Here is a 21700-nt window from a genome sequence, read left to right on the forward strand (position 1 = left end):
AGAGAGAAACGGGTTTGAGACTGGGTCTTGGGGTCTTGATACATCAGATAGCTCTGGCTGTCTTTTAACTCACAGCAATCACACCACCATATCTGGGTTAAAATCAGATTTTTGATACATGAATATGTTTTGTTTTAACAGAAAAATGACCTTTTTTATTTGTGAAGAGTGTGAAGAATGCAACCTCACACGCCACAGTGCTCATGCCAATGTCAGAGAGCAACTTTCAGGAGTCAGTTCTCTATTTCAGAAATGGGTTCCTGGGATTGAACTCAAGTCATCAGGCTTGTGTGGCGAGCCCTTTTGATCTGTGGAGCCATCCCACAAGCCATTCCTTGTAGAGAAACCGTGAGAGCATATCATTGTCACAGGATTTCATATATTATATAAGAAACTTAATACATGTGCTGTGGCATATTTTTATGCATCCTTCTTTGAACTATTTACTTAGAATATTATTAGAGAAATATGTAGATTTTTGATGTCTCTTTTCAAACTTGGTATATATGAGATTAATGTCAATTCTACTGTCTTGTAAATTAAGAAATTTTAGTAAGTAATTTTCAAATTGCTTACTAAATTTAGTTAGTAAGAAATTTTTCAAATCTCATTTGCAGTAGGTTAACAATGGCTCTGAATTTGTTTTGTTTTGTTGAGACAAGTACTCACGTAGCTCAGGCTGACCTCAAACTCACTGTATGACAAGAATGACCTTGAGCTTTTGATGTACTTGCCTCCATCTCCCCGTGCTGAGATTGTAGGTGTGCACACTGTGCCTGGTACCACAGAACCGTTTTGAATTCAGTACAGCTAGCAAGGGGTGTGGTAATCACTGTGAGGGAGCTGAGCAGTCTTGTGCCGTTGTTGACCTGGCTGTCTCACAGGGTATCTGCAACTCACACCTTGTGTTGGAAGAGCCGTCCTCCATTGTGCAGCTGGACTACAGCCAGAAAGTGCTGCTTGTGTCCACCTTGCAGAGAAGCCTGCTCTTTTACACAGAGGAGAAGGCTGTCAAGCAGATTGGATCCCAGCCAAGGAAAAGGTAAGCTTTAGGTGTGTCACATGGCTCTCAGAATTGACCCTTAAGTTCACCTGGGTTTCCTGTTAGCCAGATGTGGAGACCACATCCACACCAGTCTGGGATTCCTTTCCTGGTAGCCAGATGTGGAGACCACAGCCACACCAGCCTGGGGTTCCTGGTAGCCTGTGCCTGCCAAAGACACTTTATGGAGTCTGATGGGACGAAGAAGTCATCTAGTTTGAGGAGATGCAGGACCTGAGAGCATAGCTAGTGCGCCCCAGGGCTTGGTCTGAGGAATACAGAGGGTAGTAGTGTGCGTCCACTCTAGACATGGTTTCTCTCTAGAGCCCTGAGAATTCAGCACCTTTGTGCTCCTGGCTGCTGCTGTGCTCCACACTGGTAGGTTTTGGCCAAATGAGACTGGGTAGCCTAGCAGATGTGGGCCTCTCCCGTCATAGAGACCAAAAGGCAGACCCAGGTCTTACTGATAGACGTGGAAATGGCTACAGGGTGCTATAGAAATGTAAGCAGCCTTCCACTTAGTCTAGGGTCAGGGAAGAGTTTTTTCAGTGTGAAGCCTACATGCTGACTAGGAGAGGCTAAAATAAAGAGAGTTCTGGGCTAAAAGAGTATCTCTCCTTTGATCACCTGCTGAAAGGACAACAAAGAGAAGGTGAGAACTTAGGGCTCCCCACAAACCAGACATGTGACAGAAGAAACATACACATCCTGCACTTTGCTGTCCTCCAGCAAGAAAATGGACCTCCATAGCCACTGTGTGGGGATGAAAGAGGGGGAGGCAGAACAGTGGAGGACTTTAGCTGAGGAGGGCCAGGAGCCAGGTGGGTGATGGGAACTGGCTTTTGAGAAGCTGTGGGAGTTAGAGGGCCCCCACCTTGTGTCCTCCTTTCAGTAAAGGGACATTGCCTGCACAGGTTTGGGAAGGATGACAGTGAGTTAACGGATGCTGAAAGGATTTGAGGCAGATTGGAGAATGAGACTAAGAGGCATGGGAGGGTCTTCCCGGGGCTGGTGGTGCCATCGGTGACAAGTGTCAAGGGAGAGGTGGATGAGGCCAGACAAGACACAGCCAACTTCTGATGTATTCATGGCTGACCCTTGCCCTGTGCTCTGCAACAACACTAGGTTCATTCTCTTCTCTGCCCGGCAGCCATCATATTGGAAGTTCTCTCATACCCCTCTTTGGCTCCTTTCTTAATGCCATCAGTAGTCTGACATGCCCTCAGTGAGCTCAAACCTGTGGTCTGCCTCCTGGTCTCCATATAAAGTATGCTCTATGTCAGGGACTGGTCCCACCTTCAGAAACAAAGGAATGAGTCCTCTTTCTCAGGGGACAATGATTTTACTTCTAACTTGTGTCTTACTATCTTTTTGTCATGTGCTGCCATAGGTGTTGATTACAAGGATGAGGCCGTGCCTGTCCATGTGCTTCATTAAGCAAAGGTTCAGGAAAGGCTGCTTCATGGGCTGGTTCTTTCCAGCTAACTGCCTTCTGTCTGCTCCCTCACAGAATCTCCAGAACACACAAACGTCCTCCAAGCCCGCTCTGTCTAGGACCCATCCTCGTGTACAAATGCCTGTGGCGGGTGGCCCTGGTGCCGACCTCGTCCTCATCTTTCACAAATACACGCCCAGTTTGATAGGCTTCAGGTCACTGAGTGCAGGGTAAAACACACGCTCTGGTACGTACAGTGAACAAAACAGAAGCAACGAGAAGAAAGAGGTCCCAGAAGTAGAAGGAAAGCAAACTTAAAATTGGATCCCCCAACAGATTATTTGACAGGAAAGGCAGGAGGGAGAGGCACTGGTTGCTTAACTAGGATTCCTTTGGGCTTTTCTCTTTAGGGAACCTTTCCAGCACAAACCCACTAAAGGCAAGACTCAGAAACAGTCCTATTACATAGTTGTCTATGAAAACTCTGTGGGCTCAAAACAGATGATTAGTCTAATGATCTTTGTTCTAATGCCAAATCTGACATATGATCTCCTCCCTGGATCCTATCCAGAGGGATTTAATTTACTAAGGCACCAGTGGGGCCTAGTGGGATACCCTTATGCAGAGGGGCTCTCCACCTAGGGAGAGCCCTAGGGGTGATGGGGAGCGAGAAGCTATGGACTGAGGGATGGCACATGGCAGCTCCTCAGGCAGGAGACTGGGAATGGCACACACTTGGTTTTGAGCTTAATGGAGCTTTCTCGTTCATTCTCACTCCACCTGGGGTACGGAAGGTATGCTTCCTAAAGATTAGCACACAGAGTTCTCAGAAGGCTAATAGTGACTCACGCCAGTGCCCTTTGTACTGTCCAGATTCGCTAAAGACTGTTTAAAGAAAGAATCAGCAAGGCACAGTGGAGCTAAACCTCTTCAGGTTGAACTCTGGTAGAAATCTGACCGTTGACAAAGGTTGTCAAACAGTGAGAGCTCTTGAGAATTCAGTTTGGGGCAGGGGCGGGAGCCAGGTGGGTAGTCTGGGGTAAGCACATTGGCTGTAAACCTGAGTGTGGCAGCTCAACAGTCCTACTCTGGAAACACCTTGGACAGACTCTCAGTCCTGTATGCTAGGAAGAGTGTGCAAAAAAAAAATCTCATGGCACATGGCACCATCATTGAAAATAGTGTAAGAAGGCCAGGCATTGTAGCACAGGTCTGTAATCCCAGCAGAGGCAGGCCTGCTCTACCCAGTGAGTTATAGGCCATTCAGGGTTGCATACTGAGACCCTGTCTCAGAAAACAAACAAACCAACCAACCAACCAACCAACCAACCAACCAACCAACCAACCAACAGTTTAAGGAAAAGGCTGGGATGTAGCACAGGTCAATGGGCGAAGCCTGGGCTCCAGTTCTAACAAGATAATACTCCAGTTACCAGCCCAGGGCAGAGTGCTTGCCCAACACAGATGAGACCCAGAGTTCAATCTCTAGCCTCATGGGAAAAAAAAAGAAAAGGAACAAAATGTCGTAGGTGGACTCAGTGGTACACACCTGTAATCCCAGCTCTTGGAAGGTAGGGACAGGCAGATCAGAAGTTCTATGTCATCCTGATATTTATCCTATATAGCAATCATCATGGACTAGCAGATTCCAGGATAGCCTTGGGTTCATGAAATCCTGTCTGCAAACAAATCAATAACAGTAACAGTCCAGTAATAAGATTGAATAAATTATTTGTTTTTAAGATTTTATTTAGAAGCCGGGCAGTGGTGGCACACCCCTTTAATCCCAGCACTTGGGAGGCAGAGGCAGGTGGATTTCTGAGTTCGAGGCCAGCCTGGTCTACAGAGTGAGCTCCAGGATAGCCAGTACTACACAGAGAAACCCTGTCTCGAAAAAACTGAAAAACAAACAAACAAACAAAAAAGATTTTATTTAGAGCTAGGCTTAATAGTACACGCCTTTAATCTCAGCACTTAAGAGGCAGAGGAAGGGGGATCTCTAAGTTCCAGGCTAGCTAGAGCTATTTCACAGAGAAGCTTTGTTTAGGAAAGAAAAGGAAAAGAAAGATATTTCGTGTACTTACTTTTAATTTTAAGTGTGTGTATGTCTGCCAAAGTGAGTGCAGGTATCTGAGGCCAGTAGAGAGCATTGCTGTCCTGGTTATAGATTGTAAGCTGCACTGATGTGGGTGCTAGGAATCAAATTCAGGTCCACTATAAAACCAGCAGTGCTTCTAGCCACTGAAACATCTCTCCAGCCCTTGAATGATTTCTAATTAAAAAAACAAAACCACTGTGTATACAGTGGAGTAGTAGCTGGATTCAGTTCCCAGTACCACAAAACTTAAATATTAGATTCATAGATGTGCATACTTTACACAAATCCATGCATATTTCAGTACCCAAGGAAACATTTTGTAGTGATATATATATGTATTTTTTAAAACACTATAAAGCCAAGTGTAGTAGCTGTAGAATCTAAGAAAGTGTGCCAGTAGAATTTTGAATTTGAGTTCAACCTAGGCTGTATGAGATCTTAGCTCAGAGAAAGAGATAATGGTAAAAATTGAATAAGTTGTGAAAAACTATACAGCAGTAAAAATGAATAAGCACTATAGTGTTTTTTAAATCAAAGATGAATCTTAGAACATTGGTTAAGTATAAAAGACAAGTTACTTTAAATTATCAAAAAGTATCAGGGGGCGGGCCTGGTGAGATGGCTCAGTGGTTAAGAGCACTTGACTGCTCTTCCTGAGGTCATGAGTTCAGATCCCAGCAACAACATGGTGGCTCACAACCACCTGTAAAGAGATCTGATGACCTCTTATGGGGTGTCTGAAGACAGCTACAGTGTACTTACATACAATAAATAAATAGAAACCTTTGAGCCTGAATGAGTGGGGCTGGAGCAAGCAGGAGAAGGGAAAGGGGGGAAAAAGTGTGTGTGCACGCACGCACGCACTATGTCTGGATATACGTATAGAGCTTTAGCAGTTAGGAGCTCATACCTGTTCATTCTGAGGATCTGCATTCCTTTCCCACCATCCATGTTGGATGGCTCACAGCCACCTCTAAGACCAGTTCCAGGGGCCCTTGCGCCCTCTTCTGGCCTGTATTGACACTTGCTCCCATACGCACGTAATAACATGCAAAAGCACATCATTTTTAAAAAAATTTAATTATCCCTAAATTTAAAACCTGCAAAATTATACATATGGCATCATTTATTAAAATGAAAGTGCTAAATTAGTGTTGGAGTAAGTATCATTAAAAATGAGAATGATATCTATAAAATTCAGCCCATTGGTCTGAGTTTTGGCCAGGGTAAATCATTATGAGCACAGAGGGCATGCATGGTTCAGCTTCTAACTTGGTCTGAAGGCAGAAGGTAGGTCCTTGGTGCAAATTCCATTAGGCCAGTGATTCTCAATATACTTGGGTCAAGACCCTTTTAGGGATGAACAACCCTTTCACAGGGTCACCTAAGACCATCTGAAAACAGAGATATTTACATTGTAATTCATAACAGTGGTAAGATGACAGTTATGAAGTAGCAATGAAAATAATTTTATGGTTGGAGGTCCCCACAATGTGAAAAACTGTATTAAAGGGTCACAGCACCAGGAAGATTGGGAGCCACTGCATTAGGCTTTGTGACATTTAGTGCATAGGTTTATTCATCTTATTTATTTATTTAAAAAATTTTTGAGGCAGGATGTCTCTGTAAAGTTCTGTTGGTCCTAGAACTTGTTTTGTAGACCAGATTGGCCTTAAACTCAGAAATCCTCCTGCCTCTGCCTCCTGAATGCTGGGATTAAAGGTGTGCACCACCATGACTGGCTAGATTTATTTATTTTTTGTGTGTTTTGCTTGCATTTTTGTATGTGTGTGCTTGGTGCCCATGGAGGGCAGAAGAGGGCGTTGGATGCTCTGCAGTTAATAGATGGCTGTGAACACCATGGGGTTGCCAGGAATCAAACCCGGGTCTCTACAAGTGCAGCACATGCTCTCAACAACGAAATCGTCTCTATTTTTTAAAGATTTATTTATTTTATGTGTATGAGTATTGTGTCTGAAGACACGCACACACACATCTTCAGCTTGAGCGGGAAAAGGAAATATATACAGCACATGAGTGCCTGAAACCAAAGGAGGTCAGAACTGGGTATCAGACCCCTTTGACATGAGATGCCGCTGGTTGTGAGCCCCCATGTGGGTACTGGGAACCAAGCCTGGGCTGTCTACAAGAGCAGCAGTGCTCTTAACCGCACTGAGCAGTCTCCCCAGCTCCCACACATGCTCTTCTGTGTGTGTTGGGTATTTTATAGTGTTATAAGAAAAGACTACCAAGCTTGAGGATGGGAAGGGAAACTGGTACGCTTGGTGGGTTTGGAGAATTTCTGAGACGTAGATGAGCTGCTCCAGAGGTGAGTAAAGCTTTTCATTCGAGGACTAGGGTGATGGTAGCCGTCAGACTCTCGAAGGAGCGGCATGGTAAGCGGGGATAGCAGGGGCAGCCCTGGACGCGTCAGCCTGTGTTCTGTAACAGAAGCTGTAACGGCGGCCTTGTGGGGCTGCTGTCAGGATTAAAGGGAGAATGGACAGGAGGTATGAGACTGTGTGAGCTGTGCTGTGGGGACGGTTGATGACACAGGCGGAGTGTGCTTGTGAAGGCGTGGTGGAGCCTGGGTGCACGGACGCCAGTGTGACTTAGTGACCAGCAGACAGGAGAGAGGGTGAGAAAAGCACTCACTTGTTATTCCGTAGATTCTTAGAGTAGATATGAGGAACTGACAATTGAATCACTTCCAGTTAGTCCATGCTTGTATTTTTTTTCCTTTCTTTTCATTTTTTTCTTCCGATTTTAGTACTGGGAAATTTGGTGCTTGTTTTATACCAGGACTGTGTAAGCAAAGCGATCTAACTCTGTATGCAGCCCGGCCTGGGCTCCGGCTGTGGAAGGCTGACGTCCATGGGACTGTTCAAGCTACATTTATCCTCAAGGATGTCTTTGCTGGAGGAGTCACACCTTTTGAGCTCTACCCTCGTCTGGAGCCCTCTGATGGGGGAAGCTGCAGCTCGCCTGAGAAACACCTGGGGCTTGTTTCCTGCTTCTTCCGAGAAGGCTGGGTGTTGAGCTGGAATGAGTACAGTATCTACCTTCTGGACACCGTCAATCAGGTATGTGGAGAACTGCACCTGTCGTTGGTGTTCAACTCCTGGGTTCCTGAGAAGACGAAAGGAACAGTTTTAACTCTGGTGTTTACTTTTCCCTTTGAGACAACCAAGGAAATCAAATGGAATTCTATAATTTTTAGTTTTTTTTTTAAAAAAACTTGTTTTTTGATATTCATAGTCCTACTCTAAGAAATTTGATATTTTGGGTTTTTTTTAAGCTCCAATTAAACTTGTTCATTATAATATTTGATTCATTTTTTAAATTCCACTTATTTGTGTGCGTATGCAAACTCACATGTGCCTACTTGTGATCATACCTACATGTCCTGGCACCTTTGTGGTCAGAGGACAACTTGTGGGAGTTATTTCTCTCCTTCTACCTTGAGTCACAGAGATTAAGCTCAGGTATCTGATTTGATGGTAAGTACCTTTACCTTTGTCTGCCAAGCCTCGTACTGATCAGCCTTCTCTTCCTGCTCTCTCCTTTCCATGTACGAGTGTATGTATGTATATATGTATGTATGTATGCATGCATGCATGTATTTTTCTTGTGTTGGATTCAGGGTGTTTGTGCATGTTAAACACATGCTCTGCCTCCTCTGAGCTACACCCCTCACTTCTAGTTTGTGTGTTTTGTTTCAGTCTTGCATTTTACTTATGAATGCTGAGCAAATGCTCTACTACAGAGCTATATAGCTCTGTTTTTGTTGTTTTTACATTTTATTTTTGAGGCAGGGACCCACTCAGCTGCCCAGGCTGATCTTGAACCTTTCTGTAACCCAGGTAGGCCTTGAACTTTTGATTGCCTTGCCTCAACCTGTTGAGTACCTGGGTTCATACTGTGCTACGAAGTCTTTATATAGATCATGTGTTTTCTGACTACCAAATTCCTATCTATCCCATCCAGTGAAGACAGACTTGACAGACACAGTAACTCTGAGGACTGTCTCCCAGTCCAAGTTGGTGGTGCTGCCCAGGAGCAGGTTCCCTGTTCACTGTGCTCTCCCCTGTTTTTTGTTTTTTGTTTGTTTTGGTTTGGTTTTTTCCCCCTTTGCGTCTTATCCAAAGACAAGCATATTATTTCTTTTTAGAAACTAACTGGCATATCTTGGCAACTTTCCAGTACCATTAACTCATGGTAGAAAACATTTCTGCCTAAATCAGGTGATAATGCATCACTCTCAGAAGCTGATTTAGGACTTTAAACAAAGCTGTTTGGTTTCAGTTACTTCTTGTCCTAAGATCAGAGCTTCTGGCCTGCCCTACTCCCAACCCTTCTCCTCCAGAATCCAGGCCATGCTCTCTCTCCTCCACATGAGTTCTGTGGGCCTGTGGCACAGCATCTCTAGAGAGAGTGTCCCCAGAGAATCAAACTCATTTGCTCCCACTGACACCTCTCTAGTTACTGGCCATGCTTGGTGACACTTTTGGTGCAGAGATAACTTGGCCCTGGAAGTCTCTGAGTGGGGCACAGGGCCTCTGGATCAGGGGTCACCTTCTAGTCCTGCATTTGTTTCTTTGGTTTCTCCCATTGTGGATGACTTAACTTTTCTCCTGGCTTTCCGTGGAACTTTTAAATTATTGGCTTTAAGACATGTTGTAACTGCATCAGCTTTTCATCTGAGCATTTGACCTGCGCCTCTCAGTGCAGGTGTAATTAACCTCCTAGGCAGGGAAATGGAGACAGTGTGTCTGTGAACAGACACTGTCTACACTTCTGCCAAGTACCATGATTGGCAGCTTTCGGAACCTAATGTCCTGTTTCCAGCTTTCTGTCAGGACTACCTGAAAATTAGCAGAGAACCTAGGCTCCGTGTCTTTTGCAGTTAACTAATCTCTGTGTACACTGTCAACTGTAAAGCAAGAACTGCTTTAGACTAGTGTGGACCCAGGATAATCCTATGTAGTACCATCTGCTTTTAGCCAGGGTCCGTTTCCCTCCCTTCTTTCAATTCAAGAGCCTTGGGATTCAAGACTGTCCTAGTTTGTAGGAAAGCACACAGTAGGGGCACTTGTTGGGTGGTGTGTCATTCTTAGTCCATCCAGGTTTGTAGCATAGGAGACATGGGACACAGGTTTGTAGCAGACACCGTTAGCCACTCAGGATGACAGTGTTCAGCAGCACTTCCTAAGGCGAGTGAGTCAGCAGGAAAGGACATCCCGTGCACAGGCTGAGGGCTGGGCTGGGCTTCGGCCTGACACACTCCATTTCGGTGAGGCACAGCATAGGCAGGATGACAGGTGGCTCAGATTGGCCAGAGCCCCTGCCCTAACAGAATATGAGCTTCCCGTCATAAGAAGGGAGAGAGCTAGAGGGTCAGGAGACAATGGCTAAGAGGTGAGAGAGGCGACACCAGCCATCGTGGCGTCTCACTACTGAGTTATGTGTGTGACTGTAGGTTCCACATATCAAACACTGTCCAGCCGAGGGTTGGATTGCTTCTATGAGTTTTCCAGGAACTGCCATGACAAAATCCAATAATTACTCACAATTAATTAATAACTACTCACCTGCTTGTTTATTGCCTGGTTGCATGTTTGTTTGTTTTGACAGGCCACAGTTGCTGGTTTGGAAGGACTGGGTGATATTGTGTCTGTTTCCTGCACAGAAAATGAAATATTTTTCCTAAAGGGAGATAGGAACATTATAAGGATTTCAAGCAGACCTGAAGGACTCGCATCCATAGGTTTGTATTAACTGCCAAGTGTGCTGCTGTGTGTGCTGTCAGTCCTCTGATTTAGAGTGTCTGTCCTGCTTAGGAAAAGTGTGCTTAAAGTCAGGTGCACACCTTTAACCCCAGCACTTAGGGAGGCAGCTCCAGGACAGCCAAGGCTACCCAGAGAGGCCCTGTCCTGAAGAACCAAAAAAAGGTTCTGTCATTGGGGTTTGCTTAAGCAAGGAGGTATTTAGAGGCTTGTCAGGGAGGTGACCTACTTTAAGGTGTGTTAGGCAGTCTGATGGTGGTAGAGCTTCCTCCGGGTGTAAAGATAGGAAGGAGAAATCAGAAACCACTTACCTCGTCCAGGTGCCCTATCTGAGACTCTGTGTGGTTAATGTCTCCGAAGCACAAGGTTGTGTAATTTTAAAACAATGACATTTGTAATTTCCTGTACATCTCTTGCCCTAGGCACAGACTATCCTTTGGGATTGTTATTTTCTCCTGTGCTTTGGATCTTATTTTATGGTTTATGTACACCGTAATGGTCTTTGTTTGTTTTCATTTAGACTGGATCTTATAGCCCAGACTGACCCAAAGTTGCATTTCTTCTGACTTAGCCTCCCAAGTGCTAGGATCACAGGTACCTGCCACAGAGGCAGGCTCTCGTCTTGTCTTGGTAGGTTGGTTTTGCAGGGCTGGGATTCAACCCCAGCCCTTGCACATGTTAAGGACATGCTCTATAACTGCTAATGAACAAAGAAGCGTAGCAGTGTTTTCAAGCAGCTGATGTAGCTCGGGCTCGATGCTGAACTTGCTTTTGGGGGTGATGCCAGCATGCCAGCCTTTCCTTACTATCCCTACTTATCTTCCCAAAGCAGAGAGTGGGTTGGGGTGAATATTCTAAACCCAGGGTTCTTATAAGAAGTGCATGTAAGATTTATGAGCAGTATAAGAAGGTCCAGTGTGGCTCACAGAGAGCAGTGGCCTGGCACTGCTGCACAGGAGAACTTTATCTGTGGAGCCGACTGCTTCAGATGTGCTCTGTCTGGGAGCACATCACTGGCCATCTGTGGTGAGTGCTTCAGGTGGTGAGTGCTACTAATAATTCGAATTTTAAAGGTTGCTTAATTTCCATCAACTTGAATTTTGGAAGTCACATTTTGCTAGTGGCTCCACATAGCACATACAGCTCTAGACCTAGCGCTCCCACTACCTTGTGTGATCTTTGGCAAGTCACTGCAGGACAGAGTTAAGTCTCTCTCCTTGCCAGTGTGTACTCAGCACCCAGTCAGCCCAGTGACAACCCTCAGGAGAATGTTTGTACCTCAAGGATAAGAGTTCATAAATTTTCTCGATGGCTGTTACCTGGCACCTTGTACAGTGCATAGCACCCAGTAGATGGTCGGTGGAAGTGCACTGCACTTTCGTGGTGAGGTGTTGAAAGCTCTAGCTGGTGATGGTAGAGCTTCCTCCAGGTGTGGAAGCTCTAGCCCGAGGTGCTTTGTTGAATGGAGGGAGGTCCACTGCAGTGGGACGTTTACTGGCTTGTTAGCACAGGACTCCTGTCCCACACGGGGCCTCCACCCTGCTCCATGCTTGCACTGACACTGACCTCCGTGTGTCCTCTGCTGGGACCCACTCGAGTGGGAAATTACTTCTCTTCCTTGAATTTCAAGGAATTTAATTAGAATGTCTCTTAGACACTATCAGGGTATAATGAAAGCATAGTATAAGTAGGGAATTTAACTTAACTATATCTTCTTGACATAGAAACATTTATAAACATTTATAAAATTAAAATGAGAAGTGCTTTATATTTAGTGGTATTCTGTTACTGGTAGTGTTTGCAAAAGGCAACTATAGTGAATTGTCTTACTGATCTTAGCTATATGAGCTTCCTAGAACACGAAGTCCCCTGGAGTCTCCTGTGTAATCCTTTGAGTTTCTCTGGGTTTGGAGAATGTGGAATTGCTTGATTTTTTTTTTAGCAGGATGAAGTTGGGTGTTTCGTGGCTGCTGGTGCCCAGGCTGCTGGTGCAGGCTGAGTGCTGCACCTTGTCATCTTCCCAAGAACCAGCAGTAGTAAACCAATCTCTTCTTTCTCAGTGAGAGACGGTCCCGAGATGACAAGATGTTCTGAGCAGGTCCATGGACAGCATCTGGAGAAGTCACTGGGGGCCACTGTTTGTGAGACAAGGCTTCGAGGCTCTTCTGTGGCCAGTTCTGTGGCCAGTGAGCAGCGGAGCAGGAGCAGTTCACTCACCTCCACGGACAGTGGCTCTGCGCTGCTGGTGCCTGGACTTCAGGCTGGCCCTGAGCTGGGCCAGAGTGGTCAGCCATCCTCACAGAGATTCAGTGTCATCAGCTCTGAAGACTTTGACCAGGAGCTTATCGTGAAACCTATCAAAGTGAAGAAGAGGAGGAGGAAGAGAAAGACAGGTACTGTCCTTGAGCAAGTGCACACTTACTCGTGTGACACCTAGGGTAGCCTGGCCAGAACCTCTGGGGACGTGCACATCAACTGGGAAGGGACAATGCTTCTCACTGAAGGGGCACTTGCTGCTCCTGGCAGACAGAGAACTTTCCACCCTGAGCCTCCCCACACGTTAACAGTGTGTGCGTACACACATAAGCATCTCTGGAGGGCCTGTGTTGATCGGACAGTAATCCATGTGCTCAGGCTCGGATTGAAGGGTCTGGATTTTGCTCTTTAATATTTAAGATAATAGTTAATATAAGATGTTGGCTTACCATGTATACCATTCATCAGATCAGAGACATTATAAACATGTGGGACAGTCATTGAAACAGGGATTTGTTGGACATCTTACATTTTGTCTTGACATGTTACCATACATGGGATTTAACTGTTTGATAGAACTGGTTTTTTCTTTTTCTGAGGTAGAGATCTATGGAGCCCTTCCTGCCTCTGGCTCCCGAGTGCTGGGACTGAAGGCATTTGCCACCACCCAGGCCACATAGAAGCCACATAGAACTGTTTACGCACTTCGCTCCTGGGTGCTTATTGAGGCTTGTAGCTAAAGGCTGCTGCAGTGTCGAAAGGAGCATTTGTGAGCACTTCCGCGTTTGACAAGTTTAACAGTTGGCCTGTAATCCATCCGCTTCATTCTTGTTCCACTTTCTCAGCATCTCACTAATGAAATTCAGTGTCCAGTGAGATGTCCATTTCACTAGACACTGCTGTACTAAGATCATTTCTACTTAACAGGCTTCTTCTTTGTCTTCCTCTTCTTTTTATGGGGGTGTTAGAGCAGAGTCTCACCAAATAGCTGAGACTAGCCTGGAACTTGCTATGTAGCTCAGACCAGCTCTAAACTCATGAGCCTCCTGTTTCTGCTTCCCAAATCTGGGACTATAAAGATTAATTTATACCCAACTAAATATCCTTCATTTAAAATATTTTTTCTTGAGCCAAATGCTTTTTCAGTACTCTGGTTGTTTCTGTAGATTCATGCCTTACTTTGGATGTTCTCATTTTAAATCAGAAGGAGGAAGCAAGAGCACCTGCCACAGTTCCCTCGAGTCAACACCCTGCTCTGAGCTCCCCGCTGACAGCCCCCAGTCCTTGACCTCCAGTGTTCTGGGCAGCAGTGTGGATCAGCTGAGCACAGAGTCTCCAGACCAGGAGGGCAACCCCAGTGCTGAGGTGAATGGGATCATACAGGAGACCGATGGCCCGGAAGCATTCCATGTCCTGGAGGTGCCTGGACCTGCCCCTTACCCAGTGGACACAGACCTGCTCAGTGGAGTGTTGACTTTACCCTTGCAGCCAGAGGAGGATGTGGGAGGTGCCGACATCATCTCAGGCCTTGAAGAGGAGCCTGCTCCTGCTGGTGATGCAGCAGTGCATACAGAGTTATGCCTGCGGGAACACAACAGCTCTGCTGAGGAGCAGGAGGTGGACACCATAGAGTTGAGTGACGCCCAGAGCACTTTTTCTGAAGCCCCATTTCTGGACTCAAGCATGCTGCCTTCCAGCCTCAGCTGGCCCCCAGGTGCTGAGCAGTGGCTGCCTGGGATTGCAGGTTATGAGGTCGGCACTGGGGAGGCCAGCCCAGAAGCAGACATCCTGACGCAGGTGGAGGTCCCTAGCCCTCTGAGCTCAAATCCTTGGCATTTACTAACTGATAGTGACACAGGTCAAAAGGAAACACTCACTTCTGAATGTCACATGGGAAATGTGGAAGGACAGGTGACTCCTCTTACCTCTGCCTCAGTGGCCAACACCCATGCCCATTGGCTGGACCAACCTTTCCAGGATCAGGCAGTGACATCCAGTGATGAGGAAGACATTTATGCCCATGGACTCCCATCTTCATCCTCAGAGACAAGTGTCACAGAGCTTGGAGCTGCTCGCTCTCTGCAGGAGCTGAGCCAACCAGGTGCTGAGGAAACCACACTGCTCAAGGCAGATCAGGTCTGTGTGCTGATGCAGGAAACATCACTAGTGTGTGTGGCGGCTGCTGCTTTTCCTTTAAAGAGCATCCATGGCAGACTCAATCATTTTCCTTCTTACGGAAATCGTAGTACTGCAAAACCTGCAGCTTTAAAGTCTAGGTTTGGGGGAATTTCCAATGCAGGGACTCTGAATCATTTGAACTATATTATTTCTGATCTCACTCAATTAACCTCCTACCAACAAAAGTGGGCTCTTTCAAGGCCACACCAGTGTAGGCACTTAAGGTAGCCTGGGGTCATTGGAACGACACTGTGCAGAGGACTGTTTGCTCTGAGCACATATGAGGTGGGTAGTTCCTGCCTTTCCCGCAGTCCATTCACAGTAGGGACATCAGTCTGAATTGGAGGCCTCTGCACAAATGCTGTTTCTGCAGTATCTTTATAGTGCCCCAGGACACACTGCAGAGTGAAGCCCCAACCTGCTGTGGGGCCTCTCAGCCAGTACAATTTATTGTTCTTGGGAGTTTTATATTTAAAACTACTTTTAAAAACAGGATCTCAAACTCATTCTGTGGCCCAGGCTGGCCTTGAACTCAGAGTTCCACCTGCCTCTGCCTTCTGGGTACTGGCATCAAAGTCTTGTGCCACCATGCCCAGCCCTAAGGGTGATGTTTGAGTGTTTACTTTCTTTGGCGTGTAAGTCTTTGCAAATACATTTGGCTTCAGTGCTAGCCATACCAGCGCATTCCCTGGTAGCTGATGTGAGGCCCACACTGCATCCCCGTGCTGAGAGCATGTGTAGGGGGACTGGAGACATGGCTCAGCAGTTAAGAGTTCTGACTAGAGGTCCTTCCTGAGTTCAATTCCCAGCAACCATGGCTTACAACCATCTGTAATGGGATCTGATGCCCTCTACTGATGTGTCTGAAAACAGCTACAGTGTACTCATAAATTAAATAAATAAATCTGTAGAACAAACAAACTAGGACATGTGTGCAGTCATCCCCGTTATATGGAGGAGGAAGTTGAGCCTCAGAAGAGTAGTGTATCCACCAGGTCACAGTACAAGTGAAGATCAGAATGGCCCAGGACTCTCCGCTGTTCTTTGTCTTCTATCTCAGAACCTGGGCGACTTGTTCAGCATCTGCCTTCATCTTTTCAGTGCACTGCTTCCTAAGTGCTCTGACAGTGTGTGTGTTCATGCTGGGAGCTCAGTGCAGGTGGCAGCTAGCTGTGGACTCCTTGTTTCTGGGAAGCCAGGCACATGCTCAGAGCATCAGTTGGGTGGGACTTGGATAAGGGTGTTGAGGCAAGTGCAGAGCTGTGGGAAGCCTCAGCAGTGTCATCACCTGACAGAGTGTTAGCTGGCTGATCACATCTGTCAGTGGATCTTAGGACTTTAACTTAAGAAAGCCCTCACCCATGGGAAAGGATCCCGGAGCTCTTAAGGTTTTCTACCGAGCTTTGTCATACCTGGTCTTGCTCCAAATAGCAGAAAAGCTGAGAAATGTTGGGGTTTTTTGTTTGTTTCTTTATTTGTTTCTTTGTTTGTTTAAGGCAAGGGCTAATAGAAAAGTTTGCTGTGGTGAACAGTCCAGGTGGAAAAAGGTAAAAACCATTCTCTTTCATGAATGAACACACCTCCTTGTATAAAGTAAGGTTTGTATAGAATAAAGCCTGGTCTCTTTTGATGTGATGTCATGCTCTACCAGCATGCGTGGCCTGTATCCTGTACAAGGCATATGCACCAGGATAGCTATAAGTATAACCCAAAGTCATATCATAAACTTACTTTAAGTGTTCTGTTGTTTTTTTTGTTTTTTGTTTTTTTTTTTTTTTGGTTTTTCAAGACAGGGTTTCTCTGTGTAGCCCTGGCTGTCCTGGAACTCACTCTGTAGACCAGGCTGGCCTCGAACTCAGAAATCCACCTGCCTCTGCCTCCCAAGTGCTGGGATTAAAGGCGTGCACCACCACCGCCCAGCTAAGTGTTCTGTTTTCTTTTGCAAACTTTTTTGTGGGAGGGGTGTGACTCAGTTATGTGGTTCTTGAATGTGGACTTGCAAGGTGACAATGTCTTGTTTTGACAAGTGGTTGTATACATCTTCGAACATTACTTAGGAAGGGTACTGTGCCATGAGAAAGTGTTATCCAGGGATGTTATGGAATCTTCCACAAGGACCACAACTCCTATTCCAGAATGTTCCTGGGACTGGATCCAAGGAGAGCAGGAGTAGGCAAGGTTCCTCAACGATCCTTTGACTTCAGTATCCTGCCCACTTGTTGGTAACAGTATGATGAAGGCAGCAGTATCCTCTGCCATAGAACTCACTGGCCTCTGTCCTTGTTAGTTTGCAGAGAGCTGGATGGGCTACTCGGGTCCTGGCTATGGCATCCTCAGCTTGGCGGTCTCGGAAAAGTTTATCTGGTGCCTGGACTACAAAGGTGGCCTGTTCTGCAGTGCCCTGCCTGGTGCAGGGCTGCGCTGGCAGAGATTTGAAGATGCTGTCCAGCAGATGGCAGTCTCTCCCTCAGGTTCGACTCCCAGCTCCCACTTCCCAACCCCCAACACAGCTCCCCCTCACAAGGCAGCTGTCCTCTGGCAACAGCAAAGAGTTTTTTTTTTTTTTTCCTGCCAGCTTAGCTGAGTACTGTAAAGATCATGAATGTTTCCTTTGAGACAGGTTAGGGTAATGGGTGTTCAACATACTTGCTTGGTTTTTTGTTTTTTACTTTAGTAATTGCAGTGATAACACAAGGAACATATTTTTGTAAGTTATACAAATAATTTGAGTTTTGAGGGTTTTTTTTCTCTCCTCATGTTGGAACACTAAATCCTCTTAAAAATACCATGTATTTCGGTTTGTCAGGGTTGCTTTAAAACAACTGAAGTAGTGAAGACAGGCTGGCTGTGTGCTGGATGTGCCAGGGAGCGTTTCCCTGACTGCAGTAGCAGAGGTCCTCACACTGTGTGCATCGGTTAGCATTTTAGTGTTTAGTGAGTACACGGAGACGTTTTTGAATACAGTTCTGCTCGGCTGAGATAACCCCCTTAGCTGTGGAGACTCATTTACTTGTTAGTGGTTTTCTTTATCTGTTTGTTTTGGTTTTAGACATGACCATGCTGTATAGCAAGGCTGACTTTGAATTCAGTGGAATTCTGGCTGGCCTCAGACTGGGTCCTCCTGCCTCAGCCTCCCAAGAGCTGGGGCTATAGGCATAACCCCCACTCTGCTTCGTTTGCGTTTTCCTAATGCTGGATACGCGTTTATCTCTTCTGAAGCAGTGGGCATCATGGAGGAGAAGCAAAAGAAAGGACATTCTTGTTAAAGTATTAGTTTATTAGTTGTTAGCTGCCTTTCTTTCACTGTTTGCTTGGCACTGATTTTCCCTGGAGACTGGGTGAGATAATAGCCCACTCCATTAGCTGGTGTTGTATAATTTGTATATCTTCATTTTTTTCCTGTTTCTGTCATATGCTTTTAAGCTCCTCCTCCTAGCCATTTAGAAGTGTTGGTTCTCTGCTGATTGTATTAATTACTTTTTATTTTACCAACCGTTCCTTGGTTGCTGTGGTTGGAGCTGTCTGTCTCTGTGAGATCACTTTTCTCAGCTGAGCGCATCATCCTCTTTGGATGCTTCAGGCTCTGTGGTGTTGCAGGGCAAGGCTAGAGAGAGGCCTTGGTAGCTCAGTTCAGTCATTCCTTGGCATTCCCCACCCGACCCAGTGCCATAGCCTTCTCCCACAGTGCCTCTGGCCTGCCGCCCACCTTTTTCACCTCATTTATCTGTTCCTTAGAATTCTTTTGAATGAAAACATGCCGACCCAACTCAGATACACATAAGTGATCCAGAAAAGGCCCGTTCCCAAGGTCCTCAAGTGTTTCCCAAGTGTTGGGCACTAATTGTGCCTCATGCGTCAGTGGGCAGGTACCTAATGAAATGTTGCTTCTCTCCCCCTACATGAGTGACTGCCTCTTGCCATCCCCATGCTATGTGGTGGCTTTCTCCTTTCATCTAGTCTTTAAATCAGTCCCAAAAGGTGGAAATGACCCACTTTTCAGTTGAGAAAAGTGAGACTTGGACACATTCATATGTTGTCCGACAACATAGAGCTGGTGGGTTTAAACTCCGGCCTGGTGGGCTTTTCCTGAGTTGGAAGCAACAAGATGTATTTTAGAAAGCTATCCCTTGCAGGGCCGAGAATGGAGCGTTTGTATAGGTGAATCTCATGTTTGTTTAGCAGTGAGTAGAATTTTTTTTTTTCCTAGGGGCTCTTCTCTGGAAGATTGAACAGAAATCTAACCGTGCTTTTGCTTGTGGCAAAGTCACCATCAAAGGGAAGCGGCACTGGTACGAGGCTCTGCCCCAGGCTGTGTTTGTGGCCCTGAGTGATGACACAGCCTGGATCATCAGGACCAACGGAGATCTGTACCTTCAGACAGGTAGTCGAAGGCCATATACCTTGTCCTTGTCACTTGCTGAATCTGCAGCTAGTCACATTCTGAGAGCAGTCACAGGATGCAGAGACCGAAAACCAAGTTAAGTGAGAACATTTCTAGAAGCACTGTTTGCCATGGAAGGGCAATTCCCCTGACACAGACTAGTCTGGACAGGAATGAATAGATGATTGAGTGCAGGGCAGGATGCTGTGTGGGTAGAGCCCGATGCTCCTGCTGCCCATCCATATGCCTGTGCATATCCTGGAGTATCCAGGACGAGAGGAAAGCAGAAATAGCCATGACTTGACATCTCCCTCTTTTCTCAGCTAGGTCAAAGCCTGAGCACATACTTACAAGTGGATGGGGGGAAACAACAAGAAGTAATTCTCTGTAGATAGCAGGTTGACTCGCCCTAGGAAACTGCCCTCGGGGAAACCTTTAGCTGCTAGACCTGGCACAGTGGGACTCGTTTATTTAAAATAGACTGTAATGAGTCAGTGTCTGCATACTGTCAGCAGGGGGAACTGTGTACTGTCGGGGGAATGGCCTTGGGAGCCGGGGCTCTGTGGTGCTCTCATGAGGCCATGTTGGATTTGCGTGAAGATTGATGTAGTCATTTAATACTGACTCTGAGAACATGGCTTCGTCTTTAGAGTGAGCTATCAGCCAGTAATGGTTCTCCCGGTGTGGAATGTCTCTGGTGTGGAAGTCATCACCTGGTCATCAGCACTGCCAACTTCATGGACATGTGTGGGGCTCTAGCCTTCAGCTTAGTTAATTCTTAGGCATTTCAGTGGAAATAGGCTGCTCCAATACACACGGGCACATCTGGCTTCCAGGGCACTTGACTTTGGTCATGGCAGGAAAGAGGATACTTTGGACCTACATGTAAGGAAGGAGCAGGTGACCTCCAACCATGGTGTCAGAGCAGTTTTCATAGCACCTTGCGCCTTCCCGTCCTACTGAATTAGACTCTGCGGTTGGCACCATTTGCACAAAGATGTCCCATGGGCAAGTCCTCGTGGTTGCAAGCTCTGCTGGTGCCCTTGTGATTATACTAGTAGAACCTACCTGCTGACCAAAACTATAGGGTTTACATATCATCTGTCCAGCCCGCTCCCTCAGGAGTTGCCTTTGATATCATTTAGATACACGACACACATCACTGACAGCCACAAAGAGGTGAGGGAAGCTCCCGGGAGCGCTGACTGTGCACAGGCCTTGCAGTATAAGTCTGGGGTTTTACCTGAGAAGTTGTACTTGGAAAGGTATCTATTATAAAAGACCACAGATAGCAAAAGTACCAAAAAAGAAAACCACAGATCAAAATAGAGTGTGCCATGCTGCTACTGAGTCTGCGGGGCTCCTCTCTCTCTACAGGGCTCAGCGTGGATCGGCCCTGCGCCCGAGCCGTGAAGGTCGACTGTCCCTACCCACTGTCCCAGATCGCAGCCCGGAACAGTGTTGTGTGGGCACTGACAGAGCAGAGGGCCCTCCTGTACCGGGAGGGCGTGAGCAGTTTCTGTCCTGAAGGGGAACAGTGGAAGTGTGATATTGTCAGGTATGGGCCCCAGCATTTATTCCTGACCGGCCACCTAGGTGAGCCTTTTCTGGCAAAACCAACAACTACAGGTTTCGTGGTGGTAGAGTTTTTGCTATTTGTCAGAGTTGGCCTCAACAGACTGGTCTGTACTCCTCTGCTGGCAGACTGCCAAAGGGCACATTCCAGTTTATGTCAGGGTTTAGGTCTAGAGCTCAGCTGGTGGAGTGTTTGCCTAGCGTACACAAGACCCTGAGTTCATCCTCAGCAGTACGTGAACTCAGCTGAGCGACACATGCCTGTAATGTCATCGCTTAGGAGACAGAGGCAACCAGTAATTGCATCAGCTCACAGTCATCCTCAGCCTTGGATACATGTATCCAAAAAAAGCGTAGGGTAGAGAGATGGCGAAGAGGTTAAGAGCATTGGCTGCTCTTCCAGAGGTCCAGAGTTCAGTTCCCAGCAACCACATGGTGGCTCACAACCATCTGTAATGGGATCTGGTGTCCTCTTCTGGCCATCCAGGAAGAACATTACATATGTATAATAAATCTTTAGAGAGGAAGGAAGGGAGGGAGGGAGGGAGGGAGGAAGTCCAGTAAAAAATGAAAGAGAGAGAGTCAGACAGACAGACCAACAAAAAAATGTCCTGGAGCAGCAGAGTCACCAGGTCACATGTTCTCCATGTGGAGCTACCTGCTGTCACATTTCTGTTTCGAGACCGTAATGGTTAGATAAAAATGCTCATTGGTATTTTTATCCTAGTCAGTTGAAATTTGTCCTGGGCTATATCTTTTTAACATATAAGATTTGGGACTGCCGGGTGGTAGTGGCGCATGCCTTTAATCCCAGCACTTGGGAGGCAGAGGCAGGCGGATTTCTGAGTTCGAGGCCAGCCTGGTCTACAGAGAGAGTTCCAGGACAGCCAGGGCTGTACAGAGAAACCCTGTCTCGAAAAACCAAAAAAAAAAAAAAAAAATATTTGAG

At 46.4% G+C, this 21700-nt stretch overlaps 1 protein-coding gene across 1 annotated transcript in view; it reads left to right on the plus strand.

The window, feature by feature from the left end:
- Tecpr2 (tectonin beta-propeller repeat containing 2) overlaps positions 1–21700 on the plus strand; it is a 96043-nt gene that overhangs the window by 46889 nt on the left and 27454 nt on the right. The window contains exons 5-12 of the mRNA XM_028764488.1: positions 885–1042; positions 7346–7658; positions 10210–10342; positions 12422–12754; positions 13822–14753; positions 17083–17266; positions 19003–19176; positions 20554–20734. Of these exons, the coding sequence (XP_028620321.1) occupies positions 885–1042; positions 7346–7658; positions 10210–10342; positions 12422–12754; positions 13822–14753; positions 17083–17266; positions 19003–19176; positions 20554–20734 (2408 nt within the window). The remainder of the gene's footprint in view (positions 1–884; positions 1043–7345; positions 7659–10209; positions 10343–12421; positions 12755–13821; positions 14754–17082; positions 17267–19002; positions 19177–20553; positions 20735–21700) is intronic.

The sequence above is a fragment of the Grammomys surdaster genome, unplaced genomic scaffold, assembly GCF_004785775.1.
Source record: "Grammomys surdaster isolate TR1022 unplaced genomic scaffold, NIH_TR_1.0 144, whole genome shotgun sequence".
NCBI lineage: Eukaryota > Metazoa > Chordata > Mammalia > Rodentia > Muridae > Grammomys > Grammomys surdaster.